This window comes from Lates calcarifer, linkage group LG14 (assembly GCF_001640805.2).
Source record: "Lates calcarifer isolate ASB-BC8 linkage group LG14, TLL_Latcal_v3, whole genome shotgun sequence".
Lineage (NCBI taxonomy): Eukaryota > Metazoa > Chordata > Actinopteri > Centropomidae > Lates > Lates calcarifer.
In genome coordinates, this window is record NC_066846.1 from 8,942,489 (window position 1) to 8,964,859 (window position 22,371).

General features: G+C 40.0%; 1 protein-coding gene across 1 annotated transcript in view; it reads left to right on the forward strand.

Annotated features, from left to right (window-relative positions):
* Window positions 1-22,371, forward strand: part of arap2 (ArfGAP with RhoGAP domain, ankyrin repeat and PH domain 2) — a 115,942-nt gene that overhangs the window by 90,512 nt on the left and 3,059 nt on the right. The window contains 14 exon segments of the mRNA XM_051075709.1: window positions 1,042-1,105; window positions 1,557-1,720; window positions 2,393-2,605; window positions 2,893-2,998; window positions 4,482-4,629; window positions 6,907-6,984; window positions 11,003-11,077; window positions 11,804-11,872; window positions 11,874-11,922; window positions 14,330-14,455; window positions 15,773-15,909; window positions 16,823-16,905; window positions 19,273-19,308; window positions 20,587-20,650. Of these exon segments, the coding sequence (XP_050931666.1) occupies window positions 1,042-1,105; window positions 1,557-1,720; window positions 2,393-2,605; window positions 2,893-2,998; window positions 4,482-4,629; window positions 6,907-6,984; window positions 11,003-11,077; window positions 11,804-11,872; window positions 11,874-11,922; window positions 14,330-14,455; window positions 15,773-15,909; window positions 16,823-16,905; window positions 19,273-19,308; window positions 20,587-20,650 (1,412 nt within the window).

A 22,371-nucleotide genomic window follows, 5' to 3' on the forward strand; every position in this document is an offset into this window, starting at 1 on the left:
AATCTGCTCACTTGTTTCTTGGAAAGAAAGCATTTCTAAAAATGGTAAACCACTCCTAACCCTGCTTATTAAACCTAGCATTGTGTAGTCATTTTATACTGTACAGGTAGTTATTCAGTGAGCTAACAATCTCTAAAAAGTCCTGTTTTTTTTAAATGTACATCCAGTATTTGAGCTTAACCAGTGGGAACTTGAGTGTGATGAAAGTACCAGACAAGGAGATTTGTGACTTGAACTACAGAGCCTCATATCTTTTTTTTATATTTTCCTCCTGTGTGTGTGTGTGTGTGTGTGTGTGTGTGTGTGAGATTGTTGCCGTGATCCAAGCAGCTGTTTGAACCCACAGATGAGATTATGGCAGAGCCTTCAAGTCCCTCAGCCCAGTTCGTCTGTATCTGTGCACCGTTGTTTCGTTTTGAAAAGACTGCCTTTTTTTCTACTGTGTATTAAATACTACCTTCAGTGCAGTCTTATTTGGTTGTATTTAAACTAACTTTATGTAAAGCTTGATGACTAATGACAATAGTGTTTATGCCCTACTTCCCTCTCTTGTTTAAACCACCTTTAGTCAGCCACTAACACAAAAACTGGATTCATGTTTCCCATAACAACAAGAAAATGCTATTAAGTCCAACAGGATGCATTTGGCATTTTCCACTCCCTCACTGCTCACTCACTTCTCTTCCCACTGTATGTCTGCTCATTTGAAAAGAATAGTAAGACATGTCTAGACATATTGTGCAGTGTATTATTTGCCGTGATTGCCCCTAAAACATAAATGAATGCTTAAGAGCGCGGGGACCTTTTCAGTGACAGGTAATGGATGCATCGACTTCCAGGTTGCAATGGCGAAAGCTTCTAAGTGTTCGTGCTTTTGACGGAGACTGAACAACTGCAAATGTCAAATCTAAACTGTTCCCAACACATTACAGTGCATTAGTGCGGAACGTGTTGCTGCTTTGAATGTACACAGTTTCCAAGGCTGCATTTACCACAGCTTGTTGCCCCCCCCCCCCCCCCCCTTTCTTTCCCCCCTTTTAGCTGTCTCCACGCATACCGAGGGTGAGGACAAGATCCAGGTCCTGCTGATGGTGGAGGGTGGAAGGTATGTCAGTCTTTGAGAGTAAAAAAAAAAAGGGTGCTAATTGGCAACGTATTTGTGATACAGCAAGTCTATGCATTATGCAGCTCTGTTAGCTTTGATTCTGCCTTTGTCTTGTTAGTCCGAATGCACTTTACCTACTGTAACCATCCGTGGTAATTAAAGTCCCTCTACACTGCCTTCCTCAGTGAGAGGGAGCTGAGGTGAGATGGCACGTAACACGTCGCAGCCCTCACACAAGCTGACAGTTTTTGGCCTCCCTTTTTAGAGTAATGCAACAAGACTTTGTGCTTACTCCATTAATTGCTCTTCGTTTGTGTGTTTTTGATCAAACCTCGTGGGAAACAGGCTGGTTGTTTATGGATGTGTGTTCTGTAGAAGCTCTTTCCAATTCCTTTAATCTTGTTGGTTGTTTATGTAGTGACTTACCAGTCTTACTTACTCTTTTAAACAGAACAGTTTACATCCATGGCTTCACCAAGACTGACTTCACACTGTGGCACTCCGCCATCACTCTGGCTGCCGGCACAGATGGCAAGGCCCTAAGTGACCAACAGCTGACTAAAAATGGAGTCCCCATTATAGTCGACAGTTGCATTGCTTTTGTCACTCAGTATGGTGAGTTACATTAAACTTATGGGTTGAAAAGTTTTATTTATATTTATTCATTTTTTTAAAAGTTCCACAGGACTGTTATTATGTTGTCCCCTTGAGGAGCTGATTCATCCAGCTTGCTGCGTCGTGATGAGAATTTCATGCTTTCTAATGTTGTCTAGCGTAATGCCTGTGACATTATCCTATCGCTCTTTTTAAATGGGAGTCTGACTTTTCAGTGCTACGACTGGGGGATTGCTCCAAAAAAACAGAAACACCACAGAAAATCTATCACATAGAGCCTGTTGCCTTTGAAATATTTCATAAATGCACAAAGTGGACTTACACCATGATAAGTATAGTGTGCAGTGTAATGAGGACTGCATTAAAGTTAACTTTGAATGCAACTGTAAAGTGGTACAGAAGGTTAATATACTTTGCACTGACAATTTTATTCTACCTGCAATTTAGATTCAAATGTGCTTATGTAACGTTGTTAAATCCCACAACTCAAAGTGTCCATAAGGTTGGTTATTGCCCTATAATTGTATTTAGTCATATAGAAATCTATGTACTTTTATTTGCTGTTGCAGACACTACACATTAGAGGGTGTTAATCATCAGACTGTGACAAAAAAAAATATTCAGATGCCAGATGCCAGAGTTTTGAATCACCCATCTGTCTTTTTCCACCAGGTTTGTGCCAGGAGGGGGTCTACCAGAGGCCTGGGGACCCTGGTCGAGTCTCCCTGCTTCTTCAGGATTTCACCCACAACGCCCGCAACGTGAAGCTAAGGGAGAAGGAGCACCAGCTGGAGGACGTGACGGACACCCTGAAGAGCTTCTTATCCCAAGCAGAGGACGCGCTGCTGACCAAGGAACTCTATCCGTACTGGGTGTCGGCTCTAGGTGGGGTCACAGTGAGCCAGTGTTAAAGATATAGAAACACTAAGTCAACTATGGTGATAGTCAAGTAATGTGGTCCATGTTTTATGCTTTGTAAAATTAGATTTAAGGTCTTTTAGTAGAGACATGATTTTATAATCACAGATGAAAAAAAATATATCCACCTTTGCTTTACAAATAACTTCAAAAGTACAGTGTGACCCTGACCTCCTTCATCGCGTCCACAGCCGTGTCGTCGTTTGTTGTATTCGGCATTATTTGAAGTAGTTCTCATCTGTGTGGTTTTGCAGATGAGAAGGACGAGAGGCAGCGAGTGAAGAAGTACTCCACTTTCATCGAGAGTTTGCCAAAGATTAACAGGTCTACCCTCGAAGCTCTGCTGCAACATCTGTACAGGTACGCACATGCGCACACACACACAAGCTTCCACCTTGAGACGCATTTAGAGCTTTAGAGCTTTAGTAGTGAGGCTACTTCAAGGTCAAGGTCCCTGGCGAGGTAAACTTTAATATTCTGAAAGTGGCACTCATGTTGTGAAGTGTGTTTAAAATGTTAAAAACAGGACATAAAAATGCCAAAACAACGTGTAGTTCACATGATGAACTGTATATGAATAAATGGGCAACACGATAAATTATGCAGACAACACAACAGATCCTTGACTAATCTTTTATTCTAAAACCTTGGGTACAGCTGTCTAATTTGATTGATTGTACTGTTGTCTTTCTATTTACTGTATACTTTCCTGCATTTATGTTGTACCTGTGTGTAGCATTAATTCTCTTCTCTTCTTATGCCTCTTTTTTGTTCTGCTGTAACCAGGAAATAACATTTTTCTGGTCCTTTGCCCATTGCTACACCAGGGCTAACTGTGATCCATCTGAAAACTAACCTAATGTTTGCAGCCACTGGACGCTTCTCCAGCAACCTGACAGCACTCAATGAGATTCTAAGATCCAACAGATTGCTTTATTTACACACAGCCTCAGCCTTTGTGACTATTAAAACAGCAGCAGAAGTGTTAACTAGTCTTTGCCTTCATCGTGTTTTTGGACTGGTGTAACAGGTGTAGCTCTACAGATGCCACACTGGATCACAGACGCAACAAGTTCAGAGACTCAAAGGTCCTGCGCCCTGAGAAGCCCTCATGTTGCTGTCGCCTGCTGTTTAGCCTGTTGCCCCCTCTGTTTATTCAGTGACCCGCTTTGCCCTCTGCTATTTGTGCAATTTTTTTTTCTTTCTTCTGATCAGTCAAATTAGCTTTAGTCAGGGATTCTGTGTTCACACGTGGAGTGAAGATGGTGGCAGGTCCTTCAGATTCCTGGCAGAAAAGGAAAAGGCCATTTTTTTGTCAGTGAAGCAGCAGCGCCCTTGGGTTGAAAAGGATGACTCAATTACGTATTATTTACACCTCCTGCTGGAATTTTCCAAGCAAGACAAATCAAGTGGCCTGAAAACTCAGGCAATTAGCAAAGACACAGTTGTCTCAAGATGTAAGTGAAACCCTTGACATACTCAACTACAATAGTATGTAGCCAGCATGGTGCACAAGCCGTCTCTTACCTGCAATTGCATTCGGATACAGACACTGCTGTCTTGATGGCTCCTTCACCGAGACTCACATTACACCTCATTCCCTCAGAAACCTGCGGTGGATAGTTGCAATTTAGCTGCATTATGTTAATGATGTAAATTGTTTGGAGAGGACTTAATTGTCCCTTTGCTGAATTTGGACCGAGGCCTAGCATTTCATTAAGTCCTGTGCATGTTTGTGTACTCAATGTACTGTACGTGTGGGCATGAGAGACTGAGTTTTTTTTCTCTCTCTCTCTCTGTGTCTCTTTCTCTCTCTCTAAACGTCACTGTCCCTGCGATTCAGGATTCAGCAGTGCTCCCACCTCAACCACATGCCGAGCGAAAAACTGGCCTCGGTCTTCTCCTCCTGCTTGTTCCAGACCCGCGGACAAACCCCACAGGAAATTAACGTGGTCCACGACCTCATCAACAACTACATTACACTCTTCAGTGTAAGTCAAAAATGCTGTTTTTTTTCCCTTTTGCCATTTTACAGTGCTGAGAGTGGAGAGGAGCTGACTGGGAAACAGTGAAGTTGATAAAAGGCTGAGCTGAGCGTGGTTACATGATATCCTCCACCTGTAAGTTAGATAACATCCGAATTTTATTGCATAAACACACATTACATAATTTGTTAAAAAAAAAAAAGAAAAAGAAAAAAAGTCAGTATACTTGGTACTGTTCTGCTCAGGTTATTGCTGGTAGAATTAACAGCCAAATATGGAAACCGGTGTCTTCGCCGACTTTGCTCTGCACACACAGACGGCTCACATCTCCAGAAAACACAGAGATTATATTAAAAAAAAAAAACAGGTCACCTAGAACAAAAAATAACAGCAGATTCGTGTCCAGGACATCTTTAGCTTGAGGCGAAAGGAGACCAGACTTATAACACTGTTCTATATGTGAGGGGCCATTTTGATAGCAGAAGGATATAGTGATGGAAAAATCAGATTTTTTTTCCTCCATGTGACTGAGCTGTATCCTTGTCTTTATTTGTTTGTTGCCTTAATATTAAACAAATGTTAGCTTCGATAAAGTACATCTACTGTAAGTACTGTACAAAACAACAATGGCATATAAAAACTTCTACCTATCTATATATCTAAAGAAAAAGTCAACATTTAGTGTCTTAATAAGGTGTTGGGCCACCACGAGCCACCACAAAGGCCTCAGTGCTCCTTTCATTGATGACTCTTGACCATTCTCCCAAAGTATATTCCCTCATTTGGGTCCAAGATCTCCTACAGGTGTTTAGTTGTATTGAGATGTGGTGACTGCAACTTTGTCACTTGTGTGTAGGCTGTTCAACATTTCAAGTCTCAGGAACCATTTGGGCTAACCAGGGTAAAATCATAAGGGCTTACTTTCTGTTTTTTCAACTTCAGAAAGTTCCCTTCAGACCCAGAAAAGACATTATACAAGTGTTTTCACAGGCTGAGTTATGCCCTTGGGGCCAAGTAAACTGGTAAACGTCATCACTAAAACTACTTCTACTACTACCAAAGTGAGTATAGGATTTCTGGTTTCTTCTCAATACTGTATTGATGTAAAAAGAACATCAAGAGATACATGTTATATTTTAAACAAATACCATCCAAAATTAAAGATAAATTGTTTTATGTAACTCCTATCAGTATTGGCCAAGTTACCCACATGATATTTATGCTTATATGCAACTATAGGAATGAGGTACTATGGCCAATCTCATGTACTGGGCCCACTGGATTTGAATGGCTCTCCAATCACTGATCAATGACTGATGAAAAAAACAGTCAGATATTACCATATTGCATATCTAAACCAGGCTGCAGGCATGACTTTATTTACACTCTCTTACTTCAGCCATCTGGGGAGTAGAACTGTTGTTGCCAAATCTCCACAATAGGCTTGACTTTGCTGATGTGTGGATGGGGTGGGGTGGGGTTGGTGGGTTTGGGATCAATGTTACCCTTGGAGAGCCGCCTGGCTTATGGGATACGCGGCGCCGAGCGACTGCTAATTCCCAGCGGAACGCCTAGGATCCCTCTTGTTCTGACGCTAAAGGAGGAGCATTCACTCCAAATCGGTTCGGGACGCCGCTGTTCGCATGACAAATAGCCATTAAGCTCAGCCAATCATGAGCCCAATAGCGGCGAATGCACACGCTGTGACACAAAACGAGTGAGACGTCTCGCTAATTAAAGCGCCAGTTTCTGTGCTGGATGTCGTTGACGGGGCCCATTATCAGGCCTAAACACACACACACGATGAGTTTGTGAGTTTTTTTTTTTTTACTCTCCCTCTCTCTCCCTCCACCAATCTTCTCTGCCATTTGTATGACTCTAACAAAGCAAATTGTTCTCTGAAAATGATAATGATGTTAAAAAAAAGTTGGAATAAAAGATGTCATTTCCCACACAGAGCTCTGCGAAAGAAAAGAGTATTCACTCGGTGCTGAGCTGTGTCAAACACTCGCAGCTAACTTCCTCCTTCGAAATTAGTTTCAGAAGTGTCAGCTGAACGACGTATGATACCAGTTTGCGTATGATACCTTTCTCCTGCTTTAATCTGGTCTTCTGTGTGTTGTGCTTAAGTGCTGAAATTAATATCAGTATTGAAAATGGTTTTATGATTCTAGCGAGCAATTTTATGCTCCTCCGGTGCAGTTTACTCCATCAGAAAGTTTCTCTTTATCCAGAGTCTGAGTTGGTGTGTACCTGTGTGTGCTTTTGTGATGTTTCCAATAGGTCAATGAAGACCAGGTGCAACAGATGGAGAGAGAGAATAGTTTCATCACACGCTGGAACGAAAAGAAGGACACCACAGTAAGTCGACCCGCAGAACCCAAATGGAAATCACCAACGGGTGTTGTGTTTGTTTGTGTGTGTGTGCGTGTGTGTGTGTGTTTGTATTGATTTGTCAAAGTCTCTAAAAATCAGGGATTCATTTGAACAGATTTCCTGTTTTTCTGGCAAAAATGAAGGGGGTGGGAGTAGGGAGTTAAGGGGAGGCGGGTGAGAAAAAAAGGGCTTTGTTCCTGTTAACCTTTACAGCGGGTACTTTATGCCTGGGTGCCTCAGCCGAGAAAAATATTTGGTTCAGATAACTTGGGGGGTGGGGAATTAAGTTGCACGCCGCTGCTGTTGTTGGAATATGAAGTAAGTTGTTTATGCTCGTTCCTTTCTGCTCCCCCTCATCACCCACCTCCCTTCCACCACTTGTCCAGAGACTTTTAGAACAGGTCTGCTGCTGTGGGGCAGGAGGGTTACTCAGTGGAAAGCCAGTGCTATTATAAAGCTGTCGAAGGTGAAAACTGGGACAACATTTTGGTTATGGATACAAATTTGAGGGTTTTATGGCTTGCACCGAGGAAAATTGTGGTCGACAAAAAGAAAGTTATTAGTTTTTTTCATTTAAAACAATCAGTTGGCGTAATTACGACTCAGCATGGGGAAGACTTCTCCCTTGAGATAATGGGTGCGCTTATTTTAAGGATGATTTAAAATCATCATTTGAAAACATTATTAAGCAACAGAGCAGCTGAACCCAGTCATGGTAATTACTGATTTGGAAGTGCAAGGTAAAATAGAAACCTGAAATGTCTGCCATATTCAGTCAGAAATATGAAGAATAAACACCACATATTCATAAATGCTGCACTTGAGGTGCTTATATATGCATGCTGTTTATTTATAGTGGTGTATGGCACAGGTTTATATAAGCTGTCATGTAAAAAAGCTACATAAGTGGTTTTTCATTCAGTGGATTATTAGACTGATGTAAAGTACAGGTTTCAATAGTCTAGGTTGTTGGAGACAGAGCAAAAATATATTTCCTTTTCAACATGTTTTCACTAACACTCAGTCTTGAGATCTTGATACTGGATGGTTGTGAAACCATTTCTGAACTCATCAACATTCAACCTGTAGATGTTTGCCTCTTAGAGAAGAGTCAAGAATGTCAGTTACTTCCGCTTCCATCGCTGTGCGAAATTAAGCAAACTCATTTGGGTTGGTACTGTTAAATAAGGCCAAGAGTCCACATGCTAGCATGCTCACAATAACTGCCAGCATGCTCATGTTTAGCATTTAATATTAGCGTGTTAACGTGTTGACAAAGTACACAACTCTGTTTCTTTTTATGCTATGTTCAGAAGAAATATACGGCTTGGCTCTCCAGAGAAAATGTTTTTTTGGACTCAGTGTGTGTGCCAACTAAAGCCACAAAAATAAATAAATAATTATAATAAAATTGACACTGACACTACCATCCCTGGAGCCATAACTTTAGTAAAGCTAAAATATCTAAAGTGGTGCATTTAACACAAAAATATTTCCAGTCGAACTATTGAACTATCCATTTCCAAACAGAGAGTGAGGCAGGAGTTAAGTTACAGGAGGTGCAGGCTTTGCTGAACAAACAGTTCTCGGGTCTGCACTTGAATACCAAGACAATATGCGCTTTTGACATTTGCAGGAAGCTTGTCTCAGAGGGCTCAGCCGCTGCAGGTGAAGGTTCTGACCTCATCTGTTTCCTTTTAAAGGCAGAGAATGACAAGGAGGCCTGCAGCCTGCGAGCGGAGAGTATGGCTAGACTTAGGGAGTAAGTAAATCAGTGATATAATGAGGTGCAAGGCAATGTCATGCCTTCTAAGTTAGAAGTGACACTTCAAAATCAATACTTGCATTTACAGCCAGGGTGAGTGCAGAGAGAGTATGACTTTGGTGGTTGTAAAACAATTGAACGCTTATTTTTGTTGTATTTGCCTGTTTCTCCAGGAAGTTGTCAAATCTTTATTTCCTGTCTTTATTTTTGACTCGACAAACGCGACAAAAGCGTGCCAGGTTTTCCTCCCATCACGTAACAGTGAAAGGGAGGGAGGGGGAGTGTAATGAGCAAACCGTGGCCCTATACTGCACTATCTGTGTGTGACATTTTCACAATTACAGCTTTCGCTCCATTGGTTTGAATGACTGTAATTTCTGTGTCATTTTAGGGCCACAGGAGTCAGAAGTGGCTTCCTCCCTTTTATCATTGTGATAGTTCTCCCAGCTCAAGCCAATAATGGACCTCAGTTCACCTACACATTAAAATGACAAAGAAAAAGTAACTGTAATTTCCAGATAGCCAAAGGAAAAGAAACCTCTTCGTGCTCACACAGTTGCTCATTTTCTAGAGCTAGATTACCACTGCCCTTGGACTTCCTGAAATCTGGATTTAGTGCCTTGAATAAGCTTTAAAAAAAAAAAAAAGTTACATTTTCACTCTCTCACTTAACTTCTCTGGTTTTTCACACCAAAAAAAGTCAAGTTTTTAATTGGGAGTAGAGAGGATTACTGCTCCAACACATGGAGAAAGGTGCCATGATTTGCATTGACACAAGGAATATTATTAGGGAACTTGACCTCCTGAATGTCAGACAGAAAGGCCACTTAAAAGTCTTCGTTTTAATTTCACAAAGGTTACCTTTAGATAGAAAATTCTGTTTTCTCTGACATCGTCTGTTGATTTGCAAGTGAAAAGTTCAAATAGCAGCTGTAGAATTATCTTGACTTATGATTATAACCCCCATCATTCACCTTCAGTCCGATTCTAATGATGGCTTCATTTCTTTATTTTTCCTTCCTTGTGAGAGTTAAACAAGATGATTGTTAGCACTTTTGTATCTTTGTGTTAAGCATGGAGCTTATCAAGGAAGTGTTAGCTTAAGTTCAGCTTAATTTAGCTTAATTTAATTTATCTTAGCGTGAAGATTAGAAGCAGGGGAAATAGCTAGCCCGCCTGTGTTTAGGTTAAAAGTTTAGCTTGGCTTAACACATCTAAAGCTTGGCACTAGTTGGCACTAATGTTAAATCGTTTTTATTTGATAAATATACAAGAAGTACTCTAAACTAGACAAATCCTTTTTTTACATTTTTGTTTGTTCATGGATTAACCCATAAGTTTATTCATTATTTCGTGGGAAGGACAAAGGTAACTGTTTCCCTCTACTTCCAGTCTTAGTGCTAGGCTAAGCTAGTTGCCTCCTGTCTCTAGCATCATACTTGTTGGACAGATATAAAAGTGGTATCAATTTTCTCATACAATTCTCAAGAGAACAATTTAGCGTATTAATGGTTTACTGTCACAAAGGTTTAGAAACCTCAGGAAGTCATGGAACATTTTTGTTTTACTAAAGGGCTTACACAGATTAGCTCACAATGTTAAAACAGTAGACGACCAGAAATCAAAGCCCTTATGGTTTTAAAATTTCAAATTTCATTTACAGAAAAGCAACATTTTTAAAAAGTTTTAACTCTGGAAGAAAATCTTTCCTTCTCTGCAGTGTAGTCTTATGTGTGTCTTCTAATACTGTTACAGTGAACCCATATTGCTCTTTTGGCGTCTCCACTGGGTTCATTCTGGCACTTTGCTTTAAGTTTTCCTCCAGTGCCACGATAAACCCTGGACATTTTTCTAGCTGCGTCTGAAAAACATTTTTAAACTGACATCACACAAGGTTAACACTTGATGAAGGCATTTCAGTTTTAAGGGAGGGTGAAACATGCACCCTGTGCTTCCACCTTTACGAATGTGTCTGTCTCACACATGTTCTCTTTATTTAGCCTGGTTTTTGCATTCTATTATCACTGTTGGGTTCATTTTGCCTTCAGCTCTGAAAAACCTTTGGTTTTCGTAAATCCTTCAACCATTTCTCTCACTTTTCTCCATTTAGATTCATGCCACACTGGAGCAAGGAATTTAGCAGAAAAGCCAATTAATTCAGCTGCATTGTTTTTGTAATTCAACTGATCTCTCTGTCTCACTCCAAATTTTTTTCTCCCCTTTTCTCTCCCTCCTCAGTTCTCTCCAGCTGGGGACTTGATCTTCGAGGTGTATCTGGAAAAGAGACAGCCGGAGAACTGCTGTTTAATCAAGGTATAAGAGTGTGTATGTGTGTGTTCATGTGTTCATCTTGTACTTTTCAGCATGAGGTCATGTGCATCTGTGTGTACACTTGCTTTCCCGTGGGCCCCACAGTGGTTAAGGTGAAATAAGAGGGAAGGAGGGGGAGAGAGAGACGAAGGCAGGTGAGGGAGGAGAAAGAATGAGGGATGAGGTTGGGTAGAATGAGAGGTGGAGAGGTTGATAGAATAGGGCCGAGACATTGGTGGTTTAACCTGATGGGATTACCGCCACCGAAATAAATCAAAAGCGAACTAATCAAAGAAATGTCTGATTTAATTGTGTGAGTAATTGCGTTTTACGAGGCACGCAGGCTGCCGTAGGTTACGGATTCCTTTCACAGGTCGGTAGAAAAGGGATGGGGTTAAAGAGGAATGCTCAGCAGCACAGTTCGACTTTAATACCCACTCTCTCTCTCTCTGGAATAAGGTAGCAGATTTGCTTAGTTCAATCCTGTTCAGGTACATCTAATAACTTGACAAAGAAGCAAGTATTTAATCAGCGCTCCGTGTACATGGCTGCAAGTCAAATATCTGCGCAATAAATGTTACATGTTAAATATTAAATGGCTCTTCAAAGGGAGAGATGGTTGAAGGCAGCTGTATCGACCCAGAGAGCTTACGATCTGAGCTTTTATATTCAGGATGTTTGATTGTCTCTCTTTTTTTAAAATTCTTTCTGTTGTTGTGTTTGCGGCAGGTCTCTCCCAGCATGAGGTCGACGGAGCTCGCAGAAACTGCGCTGAGCATGAGGAACGTCGCCTTTAACTGCCGATGACTTCTGGACCACCTTTGAAGTCATTGAGAACGGAGAGCTGGGTATGCAGGATTTCCCAGTTAAAGACTCACCTCCTCCCACCATCCGCCTCATGATATTGATTCAAATCACAAAAGCATCCCTGAAAACACTACATTTCAAACAGCGATGACCCCGGCGTTCAATCACCGAAAAGATTCAAAGACCTGTGTTGGATAGAACAGAACCAATAGTTATCCCCTTGGAGGTCACAGACCTCTAAGATAATTCTTAGAGATGATTAACAAGACAGGAATGGAAGAAATATATCTCTGCTACACATATTATGTTGATTTTTATCCCAACTTTTCTCTAATCTTTGCTTTTTCATTGCCAAATACTGGATGGTTAGTTTTATCTCTCTTTCATGCCTCCAAAATCAGAGAGAGGAACATCACTCTTTGGTTACACTGCTTACTTTACTTCAAACCTTAAAAGTAAATTACTTTGCTTCAAAGGTTCACAAACTGATAAAGTTTTCTGCTGGCGTTTTTGTGGCTGGTGCCAACCTTTTAAAGAGTATGTTCATATGCAGCTGCTTTGCATTAGAAACTGGCAGTTGATATGGAAGTATTTCTTTGTCATTATTGGCACTTGCCCTTTTTAAGAGTAACTCTTTTATATTTTGCAGACACAGCTAATGATGACATTATATATAAACATAACATTAAAATGTCAATTTGTAACCATAATCTGCAAAATAAACATCATTATCCTTTCTTAGAGTTGATTTGAAGATATCAAACAAGCATTTTGTTTCAAATGACCTACAGGAGAATCTTCGCAGTATATACAATTAGCTCATATTTTCAAACATTATCATACTATTATCATGATAAGTAATGTTCTTGTTTTTACATATATTTTTACATATGTTTTAGTCTCTATTTCAATCGACTATTATTAGCTGTGGCTCTAACTCCATTATGGGAAAACCCAACCATTGGATGAACACTTCTGAAAGACCTCTGCTCATTTTAAGCCTACTGAATATTTTTTTTCTCATCATTAGACACCTGTTGGATGATTACAACTAAATGAAGTTTTCTGTAGATTAGTTTAAAGGAGTTGTGAGTCAAAACTCTGCTCTAAACTGCTCTAAACTTTCCACTGACATCTAAAGTACATCCAGTTAGTGATTGATGTGTCACATCACCATTGAAATGGCTATTCTCATGCAGGGCATATACAAAGATCACACTTCCTCTCATCGGAGGACCCTGTGATTAGAAGATTATGCTATCTCTCTAATGAACCAGTCTCTGTGAACATGGAAGCACACTGAGAAATTAGACAAGCATCGTCGGTTTGATGATATGCACATTAATTAATCATCTTTACCATTACATGTCATGAATTGCCTTCATCTTCCCTTGCATGATCGACCTAGGGAGCTGACCCACCTCATCTTGCATTAATATGCGCTGATGGCGCAGCTTGCCTCACCCACCCGCATTTGAACATACCTCGGGAAGCAGCGAGCAAGGGGAAGTCAAAGTTGAGCTTTGTCGCGAAGTTGCTTAGCTGGCGGTCCCTGTGCACTTTTCATCAGTTCACTGAGAGTTTACACCACGCTCTTATGTTTGTTTGTCTCCTCACAAAGTTACAGAGGACACGCCGTCCTCTTCTAAAAATGAAGGTGTGTTGAATACTGAATATATTTGCTGACGGTTCAGCATATTTTTTATGCCAAGACAATATGTCTGTGGAAGAGTAAACAGTCAAGCTATTTTGAAGGCGGTAGCGTGACAGGTTTTGCTCATAAAACCATAAAGAAGGGAGAGAAAGTGCGTTAATTAGCCATTTTGGGGGATAGCTACAGATAAACACCGTTATCGAGGACAATAGGCAGAAAAGGGGAGCTAATATTTGCTGGGAAATGAGGAACTAATTCCATGGCCTGGGTCTGCAGAGATTCCAGAGAGAAGATAAGCCCACTGCTATGAATAAGTTATGCCATTGTGGCTCTTTTTACCTCCTTCGGTTATGAAAAACAGGGGAGTGTAGAGATGGAGGCATCAGAGCAGGGGTGGTGGTACACAAATTATCCGCCTTTTTTTTTTTTTTTTTGGCTGATAGCATGTACCCTGTTCACCAATTAGGAAGAGATAATAGGTCTATTTTGCACATGAGTGTGTTTTTATAATCAGGTCCTGATATGCTGGAGATAATTTAAACTACTCTGTGATGAAAATGGGGAGACAACAACATACTTTTGTTATTTGGTTAAGCAGAATTAGCCATGGATTTAATGATATGAGGTTGTGATTTTGTTTTATGCATTTATTCTTCATGTAAAACCAGGAGACAGAGTGGCTTTGTTGTGGGTGGTTGACTTTTCTGATTTTTATTTGACCATTGCTGTTTCCAGGTAGATTTACCCACTAATCATCCCCCTACCCTTGACTCAATGTCTTTTATTTTTAACAGAACGACCATTACACCACAGTGAGAAGATTCTTGAGCAGGTGTTGGAGTGGAGTACCTTGGACTGCCCTAGCTCTGCTTTTCTTGTTATAAAGAAATTTGCAGGGGCCAAAAGAGCACATGGGGGAGGTAAAGAATGCTGCTGATGGTACAAAGCCAGTATTTAATTTTTATACAGCATGTTTGTATGTGTACTGGTTGGATGTCATTGTTCATGGTTGGATTGCAACTGTTTTTGTCATTATATGTTCAATTGTTGTTAAAATATTGATTAGTGTGTATCAGCAATTCCCAATTAACTTTTACCCTAGGGGCAAAAGTGGTACATGGAAAGATTGTTGAACAAAAATGATTGAAAAAAAACATGTATTGCTAAAAGTGCTACCATATTGAATCAGCTATAACACCTGAATACCATGTGTTGTGACTGAGTGTGCATGAAATCTGTGTAGCAAGTTGAGTGGTTGAAATAGTATGTCAAAAGGGACTGTAAATAGTTGAAATAGATAAAAGTTGATGGATGGATAAAAGTTTGAAATAGCTGCCATTAGCTCAAAGTAGCTGTTGAAATAGTTAGCTAAAAGTGGTGGATAAGTAGTTAAAAGAGTTAACTAAAAGAGATGGATAGCTAAAAGCAATGGATAGTGTAAACAGTTGGATTAGCTTATGGTTTGAGTAAACCGTAATGAATAAACAGTTGAAAAAGCTGCTTTTTGCTAAAAGCAAAATAAATAAACATAAACAGTTTAATTATCTAAATATAATGGATGAATAGTTGAAATAGAGAGCTAAACTATTTCTGGGCAGATTTTTTTTTTTTTTAAAGAAATCGATGAAACAAAACGTCCAAATTCTGTGACTTTGAGTAGTAACAACCGCAAACCTGACCAAACCAGCCTAAGCACTGGTTAAGTTGTGTGTGAAAAAAAACATACTGTGACAATTGAATGAATAGCGTTAGATAACATCAGTACAATCAATTCAAATTAGCAAATTAGCATGATTGGTGGTGTTGATGGAAGTGGTACTCGAATTCATTAGCCAGTCCTTGGAGTTTGTGTGGACCAAAAAAAAGAAAGAAAGAAAGAAAAAAGGTTGAGGCCACTGTGTGAATAATGTGAGAAAACTGTGGTAGTTGCCCATCACAAGCTTCAAGAACCAGTGATGATGATAACTTCAGATGTTCTAAAGCTGAAACAACAGCAGAAAACATAAAATTAAATAACTAGCTAAACCATTGCAACCATTACAAATCTGAAAGCAGCTGTTTCTTAGCATTTTTACTTCATAAATAACTTGTGATGATTTATCAATTATCAAAACTGATGTTGATCAAAGCATTGATTAGACTGACGAATTGTTTCAGCACCAGTTGATAGTCTAGTGCTTCTGTTTTGGGCTGATAGGAAACATTCCCTTTTAATCGATTTCATTGTTGTTTTACAGCACACCACAGGCAGTTTATAAAAGGTGACTATCTGAAATTCAGCGATGGATCCTCCAAACTGCTGTCGGGGCACAAATTCCAGGACAAATATGTTGTACTACGTGCAGAGAAGCTGCTGCTCTACAGAGATATCAAAGTCAGTATACTTTTATTTTCAGCTTGATCTACTGCTACATCAACTGTAAACACTTGGTGCCATGGGTTTTTGCATGCAAACTGGCGAACAGAGCAGAGCGTGCCTTGTAACACATGTAGAGCTGCTTAAGAACCAAAATGCGTCAAAATAGAGCCTACGTGACCTCAACTGCATAGCTCGAACTCCACCCAAACTCTCTCTGCTTCATATCCCTGGCGACATGTCCATCTCTGGCTTCCAAATCTTCAAATTAAGGAGGAATTTAAAACATACTCATGGCAGTGGACTTCCCACACTGGCTTGAAAATGAAAAATACAGGTTACTCCCTGGAGGGCTTTTCTTCTCAGCACATTTCTGCAGCTGAAACATGGGAATCGTAAAGGAGTGAGAAGAAGTGTTAATAATTGATGGCGGTGCAGTAGTTCTGGCAGTACAGAGGGGGTGTGTTTTGGGGGGGGGGGGGGGCTTTCACTGAAAGCTTTTTTTAAAATATCAGGTTGCACAAGAATGCGGCTAATTACTGTGTGAATGCAAAGGAAATTAGAAGTGTTACTGAAATTTAATTGATATTCTTTGGCCTCTGCAATTATTGCCAGGTCTATACTTAGTGCAAATTATCTCAGAAGAAACAGGGAATGGGTGGTGAGTTGTGATGTGTAGGTGTCAGAGGCAAGCTATAACTTTGATTTTGTTCGCTTTGTTCTCTCCTACTTTGTTCTTTGTTGCTTGGAAGAGCAGGTTTGCTGATAATGATTCAAATTGATTGTTGTGTTGTGATGGTGTGAAATGGCACAGATCATTTGTTGGCATTTTTGTTTTATTTTGGTTTATTTAGTTAAGTTGAATTTAATGTGTTTTCGCACTTCCTTCATTTATTCATCCAAAATATTCAATTTGTTTTTTTTATTTCAGAGCACTAAAGCAGAGAAAGCGATCCAGCTCAAGTCTGTGAAATGTTACCTAGGCCTGAAGAGAAAGCTCAAACCTCCAACCAGGTAAACTGCACTCACATGCATTATAAATCTCCAGTGTTTTCTTTAAAAACATCTTCCATAAATCTATGAGTGTACATGAATGAGAGAGGGATTCAAATCTCTGCAGTAGATTTAATAAAACTATCCAAATTAATCATCTTAGCCACTTCCTGCATTTCCACATTTAAGTTTTCACTAATAGTGTTGATGTAAACGAGCACATTTGTTTCATTTTAAATGTACTGCAGACCATAAGTTAAAAAGAAAGAAAATAATAAACGTCAGGCATCTGCAAATATCAACTGTGCACTCTTTTCACTGTAAGAAGAAAAGACTGTAAAAAATATGCTTTCAGCTCAACATGAAGGTCACTGACAGAATTAAAAAGGCCTTCTTAAATCCTGAAAAATCAATCAAGGAAGGTTTTGTTATTTTTTTACACATCAGGAGTGAAATATATATATATATATATGTGTAAACAGTAAGGTGATAAAATTCTAGGTTCATTTATCAGCTTTTTTGTCACATTATCACCTTGGCAACTAAGCAAACTCAGTGTGCGGTGGGAGACAGTGAGATGCAGTTAAATGCTCTGGAAGAGGTTGTGTGTTTTTCATGTAAAACGACTGCTCCCATGGACAATATTGAACTTTCCCACACTTGAAATACACATTTGTTTCGACAACGCTACAAATTTTACATCTGCTTCTCGTAGAAGTTAAATCACTGATGCAACTGCCTCCGGCTCAGTGGTCAATCAACAATTATGGCCCAGTTTTTTTGGCTACTTCCATTCCCTCCTTGCATATTTTGTGGTGTAGTAAATACTGCATTAAGACAAAACAGCAGCTGCACATTCTTAGCAAATGCTTAGCTATGTGTTATTAATATGAACTTGTGATTATTTAGTATTGCTGCCATCTTCTTGGGTGTATTTTTTCTTAACCGTGTGCACATACTCAACAGTTTGTGTCTAAGCTATGAAAGATATATTGCCCCTTCTCTTCCCTCAAAGTTTTGCCATACCAGGGGGATACTCACGCCACTCCTGACCCCATCTTATTTTTCATTGTAATGAATCTGATTAAATGTAATTGCATTTTAACAAATACAAATTATCAAACTCTGCCTCTGGGGGTAGGAAACATTGCTGCCACTGTTTTCTTTTAATGATTTTCTATTATTATAATTTATGACACATGCCAAACCAGCAGCAGCTCTTGTTGGTCAAACAAAGAGGAGATTTTTTTGAGAACCAAAACCTATATTTCACATTACCCAATTATAATTCCTCATAATTTTCCCCATGTCGGAATTTCGAGTCTGGGGAAGCGTGAAAAATGAGTCCAGCAAGCAATTGTCTGCATTACGCAGTCCTTCAGGGGAGAAAAACTGGATAAGGGAGAAGAAGTGGAAGATGAAGCACGAGAGGGAAAGAGGGACAGAAGGAAAGAATGATACAGCGCGGTATCATAGATATACTGTTGAGTGGGCTGTGGGAGAAGTGATACAGTGAATAAAGAAATAAAGACAGAGTGCTGAGGAGAACGGAGGGAGTCATAGTGAGAGGGTTAGGAGAGGCAGTGCTCCAGTACCTCATTAGGCAGAGGTCTATCTGTGAGCGGCCTACTGCGGGGTTGGATTGGCTGCCTTAACTCACAGGAGTGGTGCTTCAGGCAGCGGGCTCTCTATCTCTGCCCCCTCTTTCGCTTTGTTCTTCCCCCACTTCTCTGCTCCTGTTCAGCCACAGCTGTGAAGGGTTTCAGTGAAGGTATATTCTCCAGGAAGGTGGTCTTTTCACCTTATTCTACCTCTGCGCAGGTTAATTCACACAAACACACACATACACAGTATATGTGTATACATACGCTTTTAAACAAGCAAAAATCTTGGAGTGTGGGAAGAGCTTGCAGCATCATATGTCATCATTTACTATGTATGCAAGTTAATGTTGCAGTAGGTGAATTCTTTCACTTGCGAATCTACATATTAGAGATTCAGTATCTCTTGCATCTTTTGCTACAAACTGAGCTTTAAGCCTTATAGGTAAACAGCATGTGCCCAGTTTGTTGTGTACTTAAGATCAGAGCATATTGAGGTATGCCCATGCATAAACATGTGAGCTGGAACTGCACTGATTACCTTAATTAATTCCACTGTTTAGCACCTAGCATTTGTAGTGAACTTCTTTGCATTTTAATGAAAAGGTTTTGACCTGCTGCTATCTTTAACACTACTTTCTCACCAAGTTGGATAATTAAGAATTCCACGTCCTTTTCACAAAAACATGTTTATCACCTCCGTCTCCAAAAGAAATCACCGCGCGAGACATGATAAGTTTCAGTTTGCAGAAGCAAAATCTCACCCATGTCCTTCTTGTTTCAACAGTTGGGGCTTCACAGTCTACGCTGATAAACAACAGTGGTGAGTACCGTGCAGAAGCTCTGCAGTTCAATCATTGATGAGTGTGACTTTTACACTTTCCACTTAAAATATCTCTAGAATCAAGTGGCAGAGAGTTAAAAAGTTGACATTAATACACTTTGTAGTGATCCAAGTGGGTTACTGATGGGAGCATCAGTGCAGTTGAAAAATATTAATGATGGTCACATGGTGAGAGGCTGCTGTCGGGTCGACAGTCAGGAAATAATAATATACAATAATTTGCTCTTTTTTATTCAGGTTCTATTTTCAGCTGCCCTAAACCAATTATCCGGTGTCGCACATAAAGAGCTACCCTCCAAGGTGGCAAATTCAGTTCCTTGGTGAAGGTTAGCTAGCTACTCATACTGTATACCTTGCAAACATGTATCACGGATATCAGTATAAACTTATTGAAATTTATTTTAAAGTTAGACCTTTCTGAATAGGATGGGAACTCTTCTGATAAAAAAAATGTTCAGGGAACAACACCACTGAAAACAATGTTAAGAGAATGCTTAGGTTTATCTGTTTAGCCATGCTAGCAACAAGGCCCTTGGTTGATCAGTTTGCTACTTTGGTTAAATGTAATTAGCTAATGTTTGCGGACAAGCTAAGATAGTGACCAGGGTAGACATTGTACTTGTTAAATATCTGCATGTTAGCATTATTGATGTTTTAGCTGTAAACACTGCTGTGGCTAAATACAGCCTCACAGGGCTGCTAGCATAGCTGTAGACTCTTAATCTCATTAGCTTAAATGTAGTCACTTTTTAATCTATGTTTACAATATGGTGCTGATGTCTTCTGACAGAATATTTTTTACTTAACAAGTGCCTACAAGTGCCTAGTATATGCTAAAGAAAAAAATAACTTGCTACATTGTCAGTTTTAGTTCTTTTTATTTATGTAGCGCAAATTCACAAATAACAGCTTTTCATCAAGGGGCTTTAATGATAGCATACCTACAGTACAATACAGTATCATACATGACCACATTAGCAGACACCAGAAATAGCTCAAACCAAACCTGAATAGATGACAGGTATTATTTAAACCATCATACTAGATTGTTACTTTATCCCTGCAGATTCATGTAATCATAGGTAATGGCAGCCAGCCCACCTATTGTCAACTCAATTTACAGTGCTTAATGAACTGTCCCCACAGAAGAAACTGTGTCCAGTGCAGTGTCACCAAATCCTGTCACCTGTTTAAAATTAGTGTGGAAATAACAAGGTGGAAATCAGTGACTGATGTGAGCGAGCTCTCCTTCCTCAGGCATTTGTGCTGTGAAAAGAAGGAGGCGCAGGTCAGCTGGGTGACGGACATAATCAGGATGAAGGTAAGGTGATGTGCAACGGAGATGTTGGAGCAGGAGTGAGGAATCCACTCATGCAGTGAAGTAGTTTAATAAGTAGAAGCTCAAGCATGCGGTGACTTTGGGAGTGGAGGAAAAGTATGCGTCTCCTTCCTCTAACCCTTTCACCTTTGTGTTGCAAAACCGAAAATATCAGTGAATGTGACATGCACATTGTGGATACATCCTTCTCTCCTTATTTGGATGAAAAATATGCTCGATTACAGCCAGAATAAATCATCTTTTACAATCCATATCTCAGAACAAGGAGATATGATAAATCATATTTTCTCCAATCATCCATTTCCATTGTGCTGTTAGGCAGATGAAATACATAAACAGGGAAAGAACTGTAAAGTTTTCGAGGTCACTCAGCAATAACATAAATCATTTTATGTGGAAAAGCTGTGAGAATAAGGTCAAGGCGACTGTAACAATCGCATTGTGGTACTTAGCCCCCAGATACAGCTAAGTGTTGTCACTGTCAGTCGCTGACACAGCATGTGACATAAATAATGCAAGACAAAGCAAACACAGGGAGAGCAACAATGGATGTGTCATATTTTTGTATTATTTTTCACTCTCACATTCATTGCTGCTTTCTTTTAGTTTCTTAGTTTCCTCATTAGACTTAATACATGTGTTCTGCTCATTTCAAGTAAATGAATATAACTTGAACATCGCGCTCATCTTAAACCAAAAGATCAAACAAACATTTCCCAGCTCTGTATTGTATGCTCAGCACATTTCATCAGTATTAGCCTGCTGCTCGTCTTCCTTTGTGGGAACCCGTCTGCAGCACAGTGTTGTTTATCACGGGTGCTTACTGTAAAAGCCTTTTAGTGCCTTAGTTTGGTTTAGCAAGTAAAAAGGGCAACATTGTCAGGGAGAGATTGATCTGAAGTGGAAGCCAATTTTTGTCTGTTGTTTCTATGTGTTTCAAGGTGTTTATTTCAGCAGGCTCAGTGGCTTTTCTCGCCTCTTTGGAGAAGCCCTCAGCTCTGCAGCGACTAAATCTATAGCAGACTGGAGCCGGCTAAAAATATTAGGATTCTCCTCCCAAATCTGCTAAATATCAGGATTGTCAGCTTCCAACACGGGGGCTTGTGGGAAGGACACAAGAATTGTGGGAAGGGCAGAGAGAAAGTGCAGATGAGAAAGTAGAGAGAGAGCACTTCAGTGTTCTTGATTTCCTTTCTCTTACCTGTTAGCGCACATTGTGCTCCAACAGTTTCCATAGCAACTAGCAATGGAGGGCCTCATTTTGAAACAAGGTGGAATGGGGTGGTGGTGGTGGTGTTGGAGGGTGTAAAGGTCCCAAGGACAGGTCGTGGCAGTGATGAAATAAGGATTTGTTAAAAAGAGACAGTTCTATAGGTCTGGGGGGTGGGGGGTCACAGTGATATAAAAGGAGACATTGTTAAAGAGAAAGTTTAGCCAGAGATCAGAACTCAGTTGGACCGCTGCGATGGAATACAAATGCGTCACCCTCTGACTTTCCTTCATTTTAAAAGATGCTTGTGTTAGTCTGACCAAAAACAGCAGTTTATACCTACACATCCTATGCTTCACTGCTTCTTCTTTATAGTAGTTATTATTTTTTGTAATGCTGACTACTGGATACTTTATGTTCCCCTCATCTACTGTCTACATGTTTGTTTCTGGTTAAGTGGGGAGAAAATAAATAAATAATCAGCATGAGCCAC